The 18,347-nt window shown below is 38.5% G+C and overlaps 1 protein-coding gene across 8 annotated transcripts in view; it reads right to left on the bottom strand.

The window, feature by feature from the left end:
• kif1b (kinesin family member 1B) overlaps positions 1-18,347 on the bottom strand; it is a 117,601-nt gene that overhangs the window by 57,688 nt on the left and 41,566 nt on the right. For 3 of the 8 annotated variants that reach the window (XM_051662150.1, XM_051662152.1, XM_051662153.1), the window contains exons 3-15: positions 17,371-17,447; positions 17,025-17,204; positions 16,727-16,792; positions 16,110-16,288; positions 14,413-14,524; positions 13,404-13,481; positions 11,545-11,610; positions 11,390-11,407; positions 11,100-11,175; positions 10,465-10,543; positions 7,792-7,934; positions 6,363-6,404; positions 1,512-1,723 (exon numbers count right to left, since the gene is read on the bottom strand). In XM_051662150.1, coding sequence (XP_051518110.1) covers positions 1,512-1,723; positions 6,363-6,404; positions 7,792-7,934; positions 10,465-10,543; positions 11,100-11,175; positions 11,390-11,407; positions 11,545-11,610; positions 13,404-13,481; positions 14,413-14,524; positions 16,110-16,288; positions 16,727-16,792; positions 17,025-17,204; positions 17,371-17,447 — 1,328 coding nt within the window. The remainder of the gene's footprint in view (positions 1-1,511; positions 1,724-6,362; positions 6,405-7,791; positions 7,935-10,464; positions 10,544-11,099; positions 11,176-11,389; positions 11,408-11,544; positions 11,611-13,403; positions 13,482-14,412; positions 14,525-16,109; positions 16,289-16,726; positions 16,793-17,024; positions 17,205-17,370; positions 17,448-18,347) is intronic. The other 5 variants (XM_051662154.1, XM_051662155.1, XM_051662157.1 and 2 more) reach the window with 3 other exon arrangements.

Raw genomic sequence — 18,347 nt, 5'->3', positions numbered from 1 at the left:
TGACTGGTGGGTGGGAAACTATGACAAGACAATCTTTCATTCTCTCATCAAGAAAGGAATTTTAGTTCACCTTTAAATGGAAAAAATTGTATTAGCCCTCTTTTGCCAAATTTGAAGGAAGAGAAAATATTCACTGCCAGTCTTTTGTTGTAAAATAACACTGTCATTTTGTAATACAATACAAAAATTTCACATTTAATAAATCATTTATAATTTGTCAAGAATTTTGTGCATAAAACCATGGCCATTTTCCACCCTCTCTCAGACCCTTAAATGAGCAACAGTGCTTTGCTGTGGGTTTTCTGTCATGTCAAATGCAGAAATACCAGATTATATTCTAAGATGATATTCTTCTCACCACAATTGTACAGAGCGGTTGTCTGAGTCACCGTAGACTTTGTCAGTTCGAACCAGTCTGGCCATTCTCTGTTGACCTCTCTCATCAACAAGGCATTTCCGTCCACAGAACTGCCCCTCACTGGATGTTTTTTGTTTTTGGCACCATTCTGAGTAAATTCTAGACTCTAGATGAAAATCCCAGGAGATCAGCAGTTACAGAAATACTCAAACCAGCCCGTCTGGCACCAACAATCATCCATGCGATTATCTAATCAGCCAATCGTGTGGCAGCAGTGCAGTGCATAAAATCAGGCAGATACGGGTCAGGAGCTTCAGTTAATGTTCACATCAACCATCAGAATGGGGAAAAAATTTTATCTCAGTGATTTGGACCGTGGCATGATCGTTGGTGCCAGATAGGCTGGTTTGAATATTTCTGTAACTGCTGATCTCCTGGGATTTTCACACACAACAGTCTCTAGAATTTACTCAGAATGGTGTCAAAAACAAAAAACATCCAGTGAGGGGCAGTTCTGTGGACGGAAATGCCTTGTTGATGAGAGAGGTCAACAGAGAATGGCCAGACTGGTTCAAACTGACAAAGTCTACGGTAACTCAGATAACCGCTCTGTACAATTGTGGTGAGAAGAATATCATCTCAGAATGCTATTCTGAGATGTGGGTTGGCGCTGTTTTGGCAGCAGGAGGGGGACCTACACAATATTAGGCAGGTGGTTTTAATGTTGTGGCTGACCGGTAAATATATATATTTTATATAAAAAAAATTAAAAAAAATTATTAAAAAGGGAGTGTGTTCATTATCATATTTGTTTTGGAATTGAAATTGGTATCAAGAACCATGACATTTCTCAGTATATGGTGCTAAGGTGTGCTTTAAGGACAGCTGGTGTACAAGACACAGTCTGTCAGAACTAAAGCATAACAACACAGTCCAAGAAATGGTCTTTTGGGTTTCCATGGCAATCCAGAATAGAACATACATATGCAAATCAAGACACTACAAAAGGTCACCAGGTGCCTGAAGCACCAATTAGTCATAATTATTAATCACTCGTCTTGATTAATTCAAGAGGAAACATCTGTCATGCCAGGAAATAGTTATTCATTTAAGCCCTTGACTCTTCTTGCTTTGAACATGCATGTTGATGTACCTTCAGCCTCTCGATGGCCTCTTCTCCGCCCGGCGTGGACATGATACGTTCTTGGATGCTGGACACAGACTGCAGCATTGCCTGGCTGCACAGAGAGCCTGAAGACGGAGAGGCTGTCAGGCAGCCCATAGGTGCTGTGGAGAAATGGCCAGGCCGTTGGTTCTCTGATGCTATCAAGAATCTATTCTTATTGTTGGTTATATCTTTCAGGTCTGAGCCACAAAGGAGAGACAGACGACACAAGGAGAAGGAGAAGTGAAAATGGTGGAGACAGAAATGCAAAAGAGAGAAGACAGGAAAAAGAAAGAGAGAAAGAAAGAAAAGGACAAAGAGGAGGAAAGACCAATGTTAGACACAGTTCACATTAAGAAGGATTACAACAAACATACCAGTCAGACATTTAGATACATAGGGTGGGAGTTTTCACCTCAGGTCATTCAAAGCATGTTTATCTTCTGCAAAAAAATCCTATTTTTAATCAGTATCTTTGTATTGTTTTCCAGTAAAAAACTAAAACAAAAAACGACCCCGAGAATTTTCAGCCGAGTATTTGAGTGACAAGCTATCCTTAAATCTAAAACTACTTTAATTCTTGTAAACCTGTTATACATGCAATTTTTATGATATTAATTGAGAGACTACATGGAGTATTTGTACTTCTAACAATTAATTGTCGCATCAGGACTATTGAAGAGAACTGCAAGAAAGCTAAAATGTGATTTAAAATGGTGAAGAACCTAACAGAAAAGGTTGACTAATCATTGCACCCCATTAGCCAAAAACTGAATAAAAAAAAAAAAAAAAGAAGTTTAATTGACATATTATTTGTGAATTAACCATTTTATCCATTGGCAGATTTTTGGCTTTTTTTTTTTTTTTAAGCACAGACCTCATTGAATTTAGTTTTAAATAAGTGAGAAAAATGGAACAAGAAAAAATACTTATATACATACATAAATAATATATCTATATTTACTAGTGTTGCCAGACAATTAAAATGTAATTAAAAAAAAAAATATATATATATATATATATATATATATATATATATATATATATATATATATATATATATATATTATTTTTTTATAATTAATCACAATTAATTGCAGATTTTGGAAGTGCTTTAAGTGGTTATCGGCTTTGCTACAGCAGTCGTAAAACCGAATCAGGATTTGCGTCGGGGCATCAGCGCCAAGCGTTGCTTTGAACTCCACATGAAAAACACGTGCAAATGTTGACATGATTTTGTGGTAATTAAATTGTGTATTACAGAGGCTGCAAAGTACTTGATTTCTATAACAAGTTCCACCTGGGCTTGTTTTGTACAACAAATAGCGTTAAGACACAACTTACTTTTCAGATCACTTACACGGCTGTTGTGCGTGTTTGTGGTGTGTGCGCCAGTGTAATGACTCTGGACGGACACATTGCAAATGTTCCGCCCCACTCCGACCAGTGTATATGCTAGTTATGCTTTATTAACGGTAAATGCGTTGATAGCAATTACGAAAATTACGACCGTTTCGGTGTGCTTCCAGCTCAGTGCGCCTTCAGTATGTATGTGCATAATTTCACCGTTCTTTGGACTATGTATATGCGGGGGTTTTTTTCCAGCTCATGTCAGCATGGATTGCTTGTGAACAGACAAAACATGATTCAAGCTTTGCAAAGGAACTGTTTTTGAAGGAAGGGGCAGTTAAAAACACTTCAAAAATTTAAGTAAACCATTTAATTCATGAATATTTTAAATGTCATGACTGTTTGATAGTTTATGGTGCTGTGTGTTAAAAGTTGTGCTTGAGATAAACAGCTGAATATATTCAGATGCAATGTGTTGGATGTGTGTTATGTGTAAACCTTGAAATTTTGTTTTATTATGCTCTTCCTATTGAGTTTGCTGAATTTGAGGGGCTGCATGATGTTAGCCAATCAGAACAGTGGGCATTTACATTGAAGTTTTAAGGAGGCACTTAGGCCAAAACAGAGTGTTTCAGACAGAGGGCCAAAAATAGGGTAGAAAATGATCAAATATTACTAAAAAAAAAAAAAAAAAAAAACGTTCATAACATTATCAGTGGACCTCAGGGAAGATACTAAAATGATAAAAAAACAAAAAAACAAATAGCACTTCTTGACCCCTTTAATATGGCAATGAGTGACTGTTTTTTTTTAATAATATGCAATGCAGTTTAGGTATTTAAAATACAAATTGTACTATTACTTTTTATTCTTATTTCATGTTCTTAATTTTTTTTTTTTTTTTTTTATGTATCTTGTATTTTCTTAAATTATTTATAGGGGGCCTGGGTAGCTCAGCAAGTAAAGACGCTGACTACCACCTCTGGTGTCGCAAATTTTGAATCCAGGGCATACTGAGTGACTCCAGCCAGGTTTCCTAAGCAATCAAATTGGCCCGGTTGCTAGGGTGGGTAGAGTCACATGGGGTAACCTCCTCGTGGTCACTATAATGTGGTTCTCGCTCTCGGTGGGGCGCGTGGTGAGTTGTGCGTGGATGCCACGGAGAATAGCATGAAGCCTCCACACACGCTATGTCTCCGCGGTAACGCGCTCAACAAGCCACGTGATAAGATGCACGGGTTGTCGATCTCAGACGCGGAGGCAACTGAGATTCGTCCTCCACCACCTGGATTGAGGCGAGTCAATACACCACCACGAGGACTTAGAGCGCATTGGGAATTGGGCATTCCAAATTGGGGAGAAAAGGGGAGGAAAAAAATATATATATATTTGTAAAGCACTTTGAATTGCCACTGTGTATATAAATAAACTTGCCTTGCCTTTATTCTGACCTGGGTGAAAACTGACATACCTTCTCAGATGAGAGAGAAGAGATGGGGGAATTGCAAAGAGGTCACAAAGTGGGGGAACTTGGGGGTTTGGAAGAGCTGTATGAAAACATGCTGCAGATATGAGCCATAATATGTCTTATCCACACAGCGGATCATTCTTAAAGTCATGATGCTCTCAGTATTTGGCATCACAGTCACATAGCTCCTCAAAATATCCTTCAGAACAGCTATGGTGACTGGGACTGTGCTTACGAAACCTCTCCCAGGGAGTTTATCGCAGCTCAGTCGAGCTTTCTGCCATATATTCACTCTATTGGTTTTGCTTCCACTTCATTTATCTAAAAAAAAAAAACTCACTTGAAGCAACTAGGCCAATATGGCGGCATAGCAGCACTGCATTACATTACTATTGACATCATGCGCTTAGGAGATGCGATTAAGGCTGCTACCACACAGACCATGGCAAGCATTTCAGTCGAGTTTAAAATTTCATTTTTCCAGTGCCAGGTGGTTGTAGCGGTGTGCATAGTGTGTGTTTGTCTTTCTGTGTGTATCAAGAACTCCCAGACAGATATAAAATCAAACAGCTGGCTGTGCTTTGATTTGGGGATGGTTTTTGGTTTTGCAGCTTTAAAAGAGGAATATAGTATGTGCGTGAGTGGATACAGAGGACAGTGAGGGGAGAGGGTACAGATGCACTCGGAAGGGCAAAAAGAGTCTAAAGCGATATGGAAATCCTATAGCTAGAGGACACCATGGTATTTTTAAACTACACAGCAACTCACTACCACTGCAATCCTCTATTCCGCAAACATAAGATAATGAAAACATGCACCTTTTCTTTGATAGCTCAATGCTTCAGTTTGTGAACACAGTAGTGTTCTAACATCTTGAAAACTGTGATCTGCAATGAATAGTTAAATGACACAACAAAGCCTTCACTGGTAAGGAAATAAAGAGAGAGCCAAGGCAATGGAGAGGCGTTCCAGCAGAGCGCAACAGTCAGGTTTTGGAAGTCTAAATCCCATTCATTTTCTCCATAGAGAAATTAATTTTTAGCCATACCGCATAAACCTTTAAATATAGACCTTCAATGAGCTTTGAGGTTGTTAAGGGATGATATATGCTTCTCTAGGATCCAAGTATAATTTCAACTTAATTTTTGTAAAAAATAAAAAATAATAAACAAATGTGCAGATTAGTTCTTCAAATTGCCATTAAGGAACTACACTACCCACAATCCTAAAGAGAGATCCACCAATCAGAGAAGTTGATGTTATGGAAATCACAGCTTAAACACTGATATATAAACATACTTGTATAAAAATAGACATATATTTTTCAATAAGTCAATAGTTAAATATTGTACTGTCATTTTGATTTGATTATGTCATTAGCAATGCCACATGGGATAAGAAGTTTATTGCCTCAAAAGAAATGTGTCTTTTTACTTTTGTCTTTTTTGAAAATTTCTAGTACTTTTTTGCTTCAAATTACAGTTTCCAATGTCAAGAGTTGTCTCGGAGCTGGTTGATGGTTTAAAGCTCCTTATTGAAGGATTCTTTGAAATCCCTATGGAGAAAATGAATGGGCGCTGAAAAAAAAAAAAAAATGGTCAGTAACTCTTGCACTCTATACAAGAGACAAAGAAATTTGCAGGGCAAAACATAATCTGATAAAATGAGTGACATTAAGTACTTCCAGATCAGATCTAATCGCACTGTGGGGGGAGGGGTTGGGCGAATCTGGAGTAAAGCCTGCCATTAAGACTGCACCATCCGATTCTGTCTATCAAATCAAATGAAGTGCAAGCACAAAGCCCACTAGCGGCATGCTTACCAACCCCACCCACCCCATGCTATTTGTATCCCTCAATTGTCTGGGATACCTTGTAACTCAAGCTTTTTGGCAGAAAGAAAAACTGAGGCATGCAAAGCCGAAAGGTTTGTATTCCAGAGCAGGCCAGAAGCAATGAATAAACTACTGGTAGCGAGAGGGGGAAAGTGTGAGGATGAGGCCCCATTACGCGTATACACACATTTACTTCCACTTCCAAGGCAATCATCCCCCATTGGATCGACTGAAGGGAAACAGGAAGAACAGGAAAAGGTTGAGAGTTGAGAGGACTAGTAGAGGAATGGCTGAGGGAGGCAGTTAGATTAAACTAGACAAGATATAGTAAAAACAAACATGAATGACTTTACACAACAAATGACATGCAGATGTGCTGTTAAAGTTGATATATAATAGTATTAAGTCAATTCTTACAAGCATCAAGTAAAACTGTATTCTCTACTTGTTGGTATGTGACATGGGCCACGTCCACACTAATACGTTTTTGTTTGAAAGCACACTGGTTTTGCCAAGTGTACGTCTCTCTCTCATCCACAATGGAACATCCTTTTTCTCCACTGGAAACTGAGACTTTCAAAAATGTTTTCTAGTCCTGCATACTTTGGAAAAAAATTATGTTTGGAAATGAAAACAGAGTTTTCAGATGGATTAGTGTGGATGTGGCCATAGAGAGTAGTCTTGTCTAAGGTAAATTGAATGTAATTTGAAACTCAACTAAGTGTCATTATTGTACAGTAAATCCCAAAAATGACAATTCTCACATTATTTACTTACCCTTATGCCATCCCAGATGTGTATGACTGTCTTTCTTCAGCAGAACACAAATTAAGATGTTTAGAAGATAGAGCTCTGTCAGGTCCTTATAATGGATGTACACAGGTGCCAGCACTTTGACGGTCCGAAAGTCACATTTAGGCAGCATAAAAGTCAATCAAAGAATGTCTTTTGAAGCGAATCGATAGGTTTATGTAAGAAACAAGTTGATAATGAAAACGTTTTTAACTTTAAATCGGCGCTTCCATCCAAGGCTCTGATGCAGTTTGAAATGGGCGAACTCTCGCGTGGCGTTCGTTTTTCTTTGGGATGGCATCAGGGTAAGTGAACAATGAGAGAATTTTCATTTTTGGGTGAACTCTTCCTTTAATGAAATGGATAAATGAGAGAGTTAAACACCCCATGAAGACTTAGATAGAACAACATTAAGACAATGCAGGCTGAGCGAAATTAAGCCATTACATCGGAGCTGAAGAATTTGCCACTTATGAGCACAGTGAATGATCTTCTATTTGCCAATGAATTTCCGTTACTTTTCCAGTAATTCATGGTTACTAGATTAGGACTTTTATAAATCATTTTTAGAGACTGTACTCAAAAAAAGCAATTTCTAGCCAACAAAATATTTTAGAGCTATGCATTATTAGAAAAAGTTACTGAATATTCACTACAAAAAAATGCCCATGACTTGTATTACTTTGTTAATTGCCATGACTTTTCCAGGCCCAAAAGTCACAATTTTTAATTTCCTTGATATTTCCAAGTTCTCCATGACCATGCTAACCCTCTATTGGGTTTGTATGGTTGTGGCCATGGGAGGGGGGGGGGGCTTGACTTACTGTCCAAGATGTCCCCTAGTCCCTGGGCTTGGAGCAGTTCCTTCAGACGCAACACCTCGTCCTTCAGCTCTCGTACCAGCTTGGCATTGGGGTCCTCATTGATGACAGCATTGCACTTGATCTGCTTGGCTCTGTCTGCATATCTGTATGAACAAAGAGAATTCACCAAACTGCTTTACAAAATAGCCGCTGATATCAAAGAAGTATTTTTATATTTAAGTAGGTAGAGCTGTCACGATTATGAAATTTGGCTGACGATTAGTGGTCAAACAAATAATTGTGATTATGATTACTGTTTGTGTTAGGGTTCTCAGTATCATGATGATTAATTGTCCATTTTTAGGGCTTTCACAATTATGAAGATTAATTGTCATACAAATTGTCATGCTTTTGTCATACAGTTGAAGTCAGAAGTTTACCTTAGCCAAATACATTTAAACTCAGTTTTTCACAATTCCTGACATTTAATCGTAGAAAACATTCCCTGTCTTAGGTCAGTTATTTTAAAAATGTGAAATGTCAGAATAATAGTAAACAGAATTATTTATTTCAGCTTTTATTTCTTTCATCACATTCCCAGTGGGTCAGAAGTTTACATACACTTTGTAAATATTTGGTATCATTGCATTTAAATTGTTTAATATAGGTCAAACTTTTTGGGTAGCCTTCCACAAGCTTCTCACAATAAGTTGCTGGAATTTTGGCCCATTCCTCAAGACAGAACTGGTGTAACTGAGTCAGGTTTGTTGGCCTCCTTGCTCGCACACACTTTTTCAGTTCTGCCCACACATTTTCTATCACATTGAGGTCAGGGCTTTGTGACGGCCACTCCAATACCTTGACTTTGTTGTCCTTAAGCCATTTTGCCACAACTTTGGAGGTATGCTTGTGGTCATTGTCCATTTGGAAGACCCATTTGCGACCAAGCTTAACGTCCTGGCTGATGTCTTGAGATGTTGCTTCAATATATCCACATAATTTTCCTTCATGATGCCATCTATTTTGTGAAGTGCACCAGTCCCTCCTGCAGCAAAGCACCCCCACAACATGATGCTGCCACCCCAATGCTTCACGGTTGGGATGGTGTTCTTCGGCTTGCAAGCCTCAACCTTTTTCCTCCAAACATAACGATGGTCATAATGGCCAAACAGTTCAATTTTTGTTTCATCAGACCAGAGGACATTTCTCCTAAAAGTAAGATCTTTGTCCCCGTGTGCACTTGCAAACTGTAGTCTGGCTTTTTTAATGGCGGTTTTAGAGCAGCGGCTTCTTCCTTCCTTCAGGTCGATATAGGACTCGTTTTACTGTGGATATAGATACTTGTCTACCTGTTTCCTCCAGCATCTTCACAATGTCCTTTGCTGTTGTTCTGGGATTGATTTGCACTTTTCGCACAAAACTATGTTCATCTCTAGAAGACAGAATGCGTATCCTTCCTGAGGCTGCATAGTCCCATGGTGTTTATACTTGCGTACTATTTTTTGTACAGATGAACGTGGTACTTTCAGGCATTTCGAAATTGCTCCCAAGGATGAACCAGGCTTGTGGAGGTCCACAATTTTTTTTCTGAGGTATTAGCTGATTTCTTTGATTTTCCCATGATATCAAGAAAAGAGGCACTGAGTTTGAAGGTAGGCCTTAAAATACATCCACAGATACACCTCCAATTCAGTACACCTCCTATCAGGAGCTAATTGGCTAATTGTCTAAAGGCTTGACATTTTCTGGAATTTTTCAAGCTGCTTAAAGGCACAGTTCACTTGGTGTATGTAAACTTCTGACCCACTGGAATTGTGATAGTCAATTAAAAGTGAAACAATCTGTCTATAAACAATTGTTGGAAAAATTACTTGTGTCATGCACAAAACTATAGTTTGCTAATATTAAATCTATGGAGTGGTTAAAAAATGACTTTTAATGACTTCAACCTAAATGTATGTAAATTTCTGACTTCACCCGTAGGTGTATATGTGCTTCATAAACCTTAAGAAGAAATTTATTTATATTTTACTTTTACATGATTTCCTTTAAGGCTTTAAAAACTTATGAAATTTTAAATATCAAAATGTTTTAAAATACTTTTGCGTTTACACTGTTGTTGTTGGAACCCAGCCAACCTGAATAGCTATTATATTATATTATTAGTAAAATATTTCTATCCAAATTTCTTCACTTTCAAATGTTATTTTAAGGCTCTCCGATTAAACCCACAAACCTTTATTTTACATGAAGAAAGACCTTGGAAATTTTGTTTCTTTAGACTATCATCTCAGGTGAGACACAGGGCTCCACTGTGTGTACGAACCCACAACGACAAATAACATTTGCCATTATACGATCGTTAAATTAAAGTGAAACCGGAGCGCTTTGCGTTCACTAAAATTCTTGTTTATTTTTTCGCAGGAGTTTGGCGCGAACCTTTTCACAACGCTCAAACGTTCATTCCCTTATTTGGACAGAAAAATATGATTGAAATTTAAAGTGCACAATAATCGCGGTTTTCTCAAATGATCGCCATTATCTAATATAACCACAATCTGATGATTATTTTATAATTGCGACAGGCCTAAAAGCAGGAGAGTCTTCCCTCAGAAAACAAACAAGCTTGGTGGGAAAGACATTCTAAGACAGGAAGTCATGCTGTTTGGTGGGGCGCAGGTAGGAAATTATTACCGGAGTGTGCTCAGAGTTTCATCATAGTTGATGTCAGCAGGACTCAGAGCGGCTACCATAGCGGTCCTCGAGTTCCCTCCTGGTAAACAACCACCGGAACACAAACAATTAGAAAAACCAAGTAACACAAATTCTTCCAATAGGAGCACTGATCAGAGATTGGCCACTGAGATTATAGCACATACTGTAGTAAACAGAATGTTTTCATTGATTTTTTTTAATTATCCCAGTTAGCTCTAAATACTTACAAATAACAATTTATTTCATACGGAGAGAACCTCCATAGCACGTTAAAATATCTGGAATAATTTTTAGGACAAGCATAAATTTAAACTCAAACAGCTGCACTCCATGAGCTGAACGAGTTTTTAATTTAATAGCTACTTGGTTTTCATCCCAACAGAAAAACTTAATTTAATCAGTTCAAAGATAGTAATATTTAAGAGCTCAATTATATTATATACTGTGGGAGGAAAGTGGTTGAATTATTTTTAAATACAGTCAGTTTCATTTTAAAGGCTTATGCAGTCTTACTCCTGGTTCATAATATTCATGCATGATTACTCTTACATACTCATCAGTGGACTTGCACTCAGTTATGATCATTTAAAAATGTTCTGTTTCAACTCTCATACCTAGATTCTCTCTGAGCAGCCATGTCAACACGGAGTCTCTGTAAGGAATGAAGTCTGTCTTCTTTTTCTTCTTGCTCTGTTCCAAAACAGTCAGTAAAACATGTTGGAATACAGCACTTAAAATACTGAGTATTACTGCTGTAAAGATGAAGAGGTTGAGGAAAACTCTTGATGTATAAGACATCAAGACAGAAATAAGTGTAAAGACCAGATTAGGCAAAGGTTACATGAAGATCAAACAAACTGGTTTAGTGTGAGGAGTTAGTGACCAAACACATGGGATAGATTACCTTGCTGGTACAGTTATCCTGAGTAGGAAAGCATTGTCAGGAGAGAAAGACAGACAGCACACTGAGTTATAGCACTGAACACATGCAGGCAAACAGGCAGGAGAGAGAGAAAGACAGCTCATGCCAGATTTACATGTATTATGAATGATACTCACCACCTCGGCCAGTGCTGAAATAACCTTTCCAAGAGTGGTTAGAGATTTATTGATGTTTGCTCCCTCCTAAGATGAAAAAACATGCAAAAGAAGCATGTTTTGTTATAATAAAGTATCCTTGATCACATTTCACAAAAGATTTCAGTTTAAAGATCTGATGTAATGGCTTGACATTAAAAGGAAGAACATTCTTATTCTAGACAGCATTTGATTGGAAAAAGTCTGTACAGTGCAAGTTGAGTCATCAATATTTTTAGTCCATTTTTTCGGAAGAGAAAAACTACATTTTGAAAGGGTACATATGCTCTAAATTAATTGGTCAACTTTAAGGAGTATATTAGCATATACACTGATGAGCCAAAACATTGACTACTCACAGGTGAAGCAAATAACTTTGATCACCTCCTAACAACGCCACATGTCAAGGTCTGGGTAGATTAGATGGTAAGCGAACAATCAGTTCTCGTAGTCAACGTGTTGAATGCAGTAGAAATGGGCAGGAGTAAAGACCTGAGCGACTTTAACAAGGGCCAAATTGTTATGGCGAGATGACTGGGTCAGAGCATCTCTGAAATGGCAAGGCTTGTTGGGGACTCCCGGTCAGCAATGGTGAGTACCTACCGACAGTGGTCCGAGGAGGGACAACCCACAAACCTGCGACAGGGTGTTGGGCGCCCAAGGCTCATTGATGCATGAGGGCAACAAAGGCTATCCCAACTGGTCTGAACCGACAGAAGGTCTACTGTGGCACAAGTCACAGAAATGTTAATGATGGTTACGGAAGGAATGTGTCACAACACACAGTGCAACGTATCTTGCTGTGTATGGGGCTGTGTAGATGCAGAGCGGTCAGAGTGCCCATGATGACCCCTGTCCACTGTTGAAAGCACCTACAATGGGCAAGTGAGCATCGGAACTGGACCTTGGAGCAGTGGAAGAAGGTCGCCTGGTCCGATGAGTCCCGTTTTCTTTTACATCACATGGATGGCCGTGTACCTGTGCACTGTTTACCTGGGGAAGTGATGGCACCAGGATGCACTGTGGGAAGACGACAAGCCAGTGGATGTAGTGTGATGCTCTGGGCAATGTTCTGCTGGGAAACCCTGGGTCCCGCCATTCATGTGGACGTAAATTTGACACGTGCCACCAACCTAAACATCGTTGTAGACCAGATACACCCTTTCATTACAATGGAATTACCTGATGGCAGTGGACTCTTTCAGCAGGATAATGCGCCCTGCCACACTGCACCCATCAATTCTGGAGTGATTTGAGGAACATGAAGAGTTCAAGGTGTTGCCCTAGCCTCCAATTTTCCCAGATCTAAATCCGATTGAGCATCTGTGGGATGTGCTGGTTCAACAAGTCCGATCCACTGCAGCTCCACCTCGAAACCTACAGGAGTAGAAGGATCTGCTGCTAATGTCTTGATGCCAGACACAGGACACCATCAGGGGTCTTGTAGAGTCCGTGCCTCTGCGGGTCGGCACTGTTTTGGCAGCACACGGAGGACCAACAGCATATTACGCAGGTGGTCATAATGTTTTGGCTTATCGGTGTATATGTCTCCCAAACTAATAGACCTGGACTAAAAGTCACCAAAGTCTAATTTTGACATCATGTGGTCTTTAATGTATGCATTAGTGATCTCTTTTTAATGGCATGCACTAAACAAAAAGTGACTTTAGTCTTTGTGGATAATGATAATACAAAGGGCTGTAATGCTACAAGGGAGTTTTCTGATTAGACATGCACGTCATATTGCCAGAATATTTGTGGGGTGTGACGGAGAGAGCAGTTACTCCTACATATGGCAGGTGGTGTTGGAGCTTTAGAGAGGCAGTAAAATTAGTCTGTACCTTCAGTCTGGTTCCTTTAGCCCCTGTTGAGTCAGCACGCTCACTTCCTGCCAGATCCACCAGGCTGATTTTGCTGACCTGAAACCAGACAGCACAGACACATTCAGACACAATGAAATAAGAGACAAAAGAAATCTCTGCCTTGCATACGTATAAAAGCAGCCTTTTTATTTTATGCTGTTAAACGATTCATGTCTAGTAGGATCGAATCATCAAAAAAAAAAATTTAGTCATGTAATAAATGACCCACAAATTTATTTATTTATTTATTTATTTTTTATGGATCCATTTTTGTGATTTGATCGAACTGATTTGAAAAGCATTTGTAAATAACTCGACTGCAAGGGAGAATTTTGTTTAGGAGAAAAAAGGTGGGTGACATGTTGGAACCATAAACAACAAAATTTGACAAAATCTAAATTAACTACTAAAAAATGTTTATTTCAAAAAATGAAATGTAAAATGCAGTAAAGGGAATACTTTTGAGTGATTCAACACAAATTGTAACAATTTAGTCAATCGTTTTTAACCTGTTCAAAACAAAACATCCAACTCATCTGTTTGTTAAAATGATCAGAATGGTATTGATCATCACTGAATTAAATTGATTAATCTTTTTTTTTTTTTGTTTATGTGTGTGTACTGCAAAAATGATTGGTTCATGCATGTAAAAACTGTGCTAAAGGATCTTTTCAAGCCTTTTTTGTGCCCTTGAGTTTGTGCCAGTGGTTCTGCTGCCAATCTGGATGAGTAATATTAGAGAGAGGGCTGAGGCTAGACCCGTGTAGTAAAATCTAATGTAGTAGCTATGTACAACAGCCATTGTCTCCGTGGATCTCATAGAGCTGTGTTTGTGTCTGCAGCGATTGGACAATGAGCCTCGTTCAAACAGGATGAGTGGGATGGGTCTCTTTCTTTTGCTTGGTACTTTTGCTGACTTGGTGTAACAGGACTAATCTGAACTCTGCAACCTGTCATACTGGCTGTGAGTTAGTGAAGAAGGTCCAACCTTCTCTGTGGACAGGTCTGTCTCACTGTCGTACTTCCTCTGGGTGAAAACAATGGTGAAGACGGCATGGGAGCGGCTGCTCGTCTCATTCATGTTGGTGGCAGCAACAGTTCTGAGAACACACAGTGGGAAATGAGTGGCAAATGGTATATTTGAATGTATTAGAGGTAAACAAACAGACGGTGGAGATACCTGAAAACTCAGAAATTTAGGACGCAAACTTGGGTTTGCACTAAGCAATTCAATAAACTTGAAAAGAGCCTGAATGATGCATTTTGTGGATTTGAGATTATCTAAAGTGCACTCTAGTTTTGTTTTCTAGATTACTTTAGAATTTAAAAACAGGTCCTTGGATGCTTATCAGCAGAGTGTAAGAGGCAGATTAATCCAAGAGTCTACTAGTAAGTGCAGGAATAAGACATCAACACAGCTCATGTGCCGGATGTGGCACAGAGTGGGATATATTCTCAGAGAAACAAGCTTTACACGTCACATACTCCACAAATAAACCCTGAGTATCAGCATGGGAGGATTAGAAGTGTGTTACTCCCTCCCTAGAGTCACATTTACACATGACTTTAAGTCAGAGCATCACCAAAGGAAATATAACTAAAACCACAACTCTACTTCCCCCTTGACAAAAAGCCCAACCTTTGCACTGCCTCTTTAGTATTCCTCACTCTCTCTCTCATAAATAGCATAACACAAAAACAAAAATGCCAAAATTGAAAATAAATAAATAAATTAATTAATAATATTTAATATGTAAGTGGTTTTTTTTTTTGCACTTCTATAAATAAATGTTTTTCATATCTATATAAATGTACTACCACAGGATATCCATTTCTTTATTACAAGAGAAATTAGTATTATATTCATACAAATAAATACTACATTATGTTGATTTTCTGTGCAAAAATTGCGAATTATCTGCATTTCATGAGTGTACACAAACATAATATACATGCTATTTCTTACTCAGGCGCTGTTTTTTCAGTGATTGACTTGATTTATATTTGACATTGCTATTTGATGAAGAAACAACATTGAAGTAAACTATAGCAAGTACAACACATGAACAGTATGATATGACTTATCATTTGGGTGTACTACTGAAATGATGTAAGTTGTGCATATATTTAGACTCAATAAGTGCCTGAGATAATACTTGTGTATCTAATGAGTAGATTATGTTTTATGTGTAGCTCAATATGTGTTTGACAGCTAGTTATGTCTCATGAAATTTCAGTGTGAAAGTAATGAATCCTGTTCTAAAACATCAAAATATAACAAAATCTATCTGGGCATTTTGTGGATCCATTTTTGATAGATATACGTGCTGAGTTTCTAAAGACCCGAATATGTAAGTGTGTTAAGGTGAAATTCATATGCATTTAAGGGTTAAATATATGACGTTTAACAAACACTGTCTACAGTCACCAACAGTATTCCTGAAGTCCAAAATTCAATTTAAAATTTGATGACACTATGACAGTGGCTTACTTGAGATAAAATTACTGTCCTCAAAACAAAACCAAACAAAAATCAAACCAAACAAAAACAAAAAACATAAAACAAATAAATAAAAACAAAAACCCAAACAAAAAAACAAACAAAAAACATAAAACAAAACCAAAATCAAAACCACACAAAACACTACAAAACAAAATGATTAAGATCTTTTCATTTACTCTCACCTGGCTTTGTTACCAGCATCCATGAGGTCAGCAATGTCTGTATAGGAGGTGACGGCCAGTTTCGAGAGGTCTTCTACATAGGGCCCAAGTAGAGGATGTTCCCTAACACGCAGGTTCCCTTTGTTTTTAGGGTTTAGAAGATCCCTAACCCGCTCACAGTATATTTCCATGTAAGCCACCTAAATAATGACGATACAAAATTATGGATTATTAATAAAACCCAATGTATTGTGCTCATTTCTTATCAAAATATAAAATATTCTGGTCAATTTTTCAGTTTTAATAACCCACGAAATCCAGATCCCCAATCTCCAGTACTGTCACAGACATATTCAATTGTCCCTCTATTGTCTTCTTTGGTATTGTCATTCTGGTAAAATAACTGTAATGCACATAGTCTTGTGGCTTATTGCTTTATTTAATAACACTGCCAACTCAAGAGTCGTTGACCACTTGGAGCTGTTGCACAGAGTTGGCTCTATAGAAACCCATCACCCTCCTGCTGAGCTTAATGCTTAGGTAACACAGCAAAACCAGCATTTCAAAATATCACGGAGAGTGTGTGAAGTGAGTCACAGGAATGGACTGAGGAGTCATGATGCGTGTCTGCAGCTCACCTCCACCGAGTAAGAGATCTCCTCATTGTTATTGTCATTGATTTTCTCAAAGAGTTCTTCACAGAGCTGGGAGGGGGACAAAAAGAGAACATTAGGAAGGAGAGAGAGAGCGATCGATACAGAATACAAATAACTCTATCCCTGCTGGATGTGCAAGACAGAGCACTAATGCCTTAATGTCTTCTGGCAAAGTCTGCTTTGAGATCAAACATCTCAGTCACTGCTGAGCTTTTAAGCATGTCTTTTAATTGGGATCCATTAAGGTGATCCATATAGTGTTGTGATACGTAATATGTACCTGAGGGATGATGCCTTCCTGTCCTTCTTCTTGCTTTCCCATCATGGTGTAGGACTTGCCAGCTCCAGTCTGGCCGTAGGCGAAAATGCAGACGTTGTAGCCCTCAAATGCATGCTGCAACATCTCCTTCCCAATGTCATTGTATACAAGGTTCTGTGACGCAAAGCAGGGGTCGTCCGGCTAGTAGAAACATTACAAAAAGAAAGAAAAAAAAAAGAAGTTTTTTTAGAGGATGATTAATTACTGCTGTAAATCTGACCACATGCACATTTTATTGTCCACAGAGCCAGCTCAGCATTACAGGGAACAAGTGAAGGAGAAAGCGAGAGAATACGAGAGGACTTACCGAGGTGTGAGACCAATAGGAGTAGTCGAAGCTGAAGGATTTTGGCGATTCCTTTGGGTTTTTGGGGTTCAAAATAGCTGTAAAAAAGAAAGAGAAAACATCAGAATAGACGAAACAAACACAAATTAGAATTTTCACTAGATTTTCTTTTCCACAAAAAAGGCCTCTTGGAAATGTAAACAAAAAGATTTTATCCTACTACGGATTTAGAAGTGGGGATGTAGTGCATGTAGCATTCAAAGCCCAAATATGCCCAATTCGAGTAACATTAAATATTTCCCATAGTGTAAGTGGGAGGTTGACTAACTAGGTTGACTGAAAGGACTAGTATCCCCATAGGTTGCATATTCATTGCATTAAATCTCTTAAACTTTCATCCTCCGCAATATTAATCTGCCGGTAGACTGTGGCTATCCGCTTTGTTACAGCAATCGTGAAACGCGTTCATGGTTCGCGTCAGAGCATCAACGGCAGCGTCAAGCTTTGAACTCACCATGTAAAGCGCTTCCAGACAAAAACGTCTCTTTCTGCGTTTTGGTGGTAGTTAAGACTTGACTTGCTAGGTCTCATCTAGGCTTGTTTTGTACATTAAATAGCGCTAAGAACTCCATTCTCCATCATTTTATCACTGACAGGGAAGCACTGCAAGAGATTCTTTTATTTACTGAGATAACAACCACCGCGATTCTTTCATAGGGGAGTATTACCACAGTACCGCTCATAGAATGACTCCAGGTGGACACATTACAAAGGTCTTCACACAAGTGTTTATGCTGTATTAATTGTAAATGTGTTAATCGCGAAAAATGTACACGTTAAACTTTAATTAATCGCATGCGTTAACGTGTTCATTCTGGCAACTCTAGTTAGGAATTATGTTTTGTCACACTTCAGAACGTGAAAACACGTGAACTTGAGCTAGTTAACCTAGAAGCATTTGGATTTACATACCTGCGTAGAGTAAGTTTTGGGCCAAA

This window comes from Myxocyprinus asiaticus, chromosome 29 (assembly GCF_019703515.2).
Source record: "Myxocyprinus asiaticus isolate MX2 ecotype Aquarium Trade chromosome 29, UBuf_Myxa_2, whole genome shotgun sequence".
NCBI lineage: Eukaryota > Metazoa > Chordata > Actinopteri > Cypriniformes > Catostomidae > Myxocyprinus > Myxocyprinus asiaticus.
The sequence above is the reverse complement of the archived record's forward strand: the minus strand, read 5'-3'. Positions and strand labels throughout refer to the sequence as shown.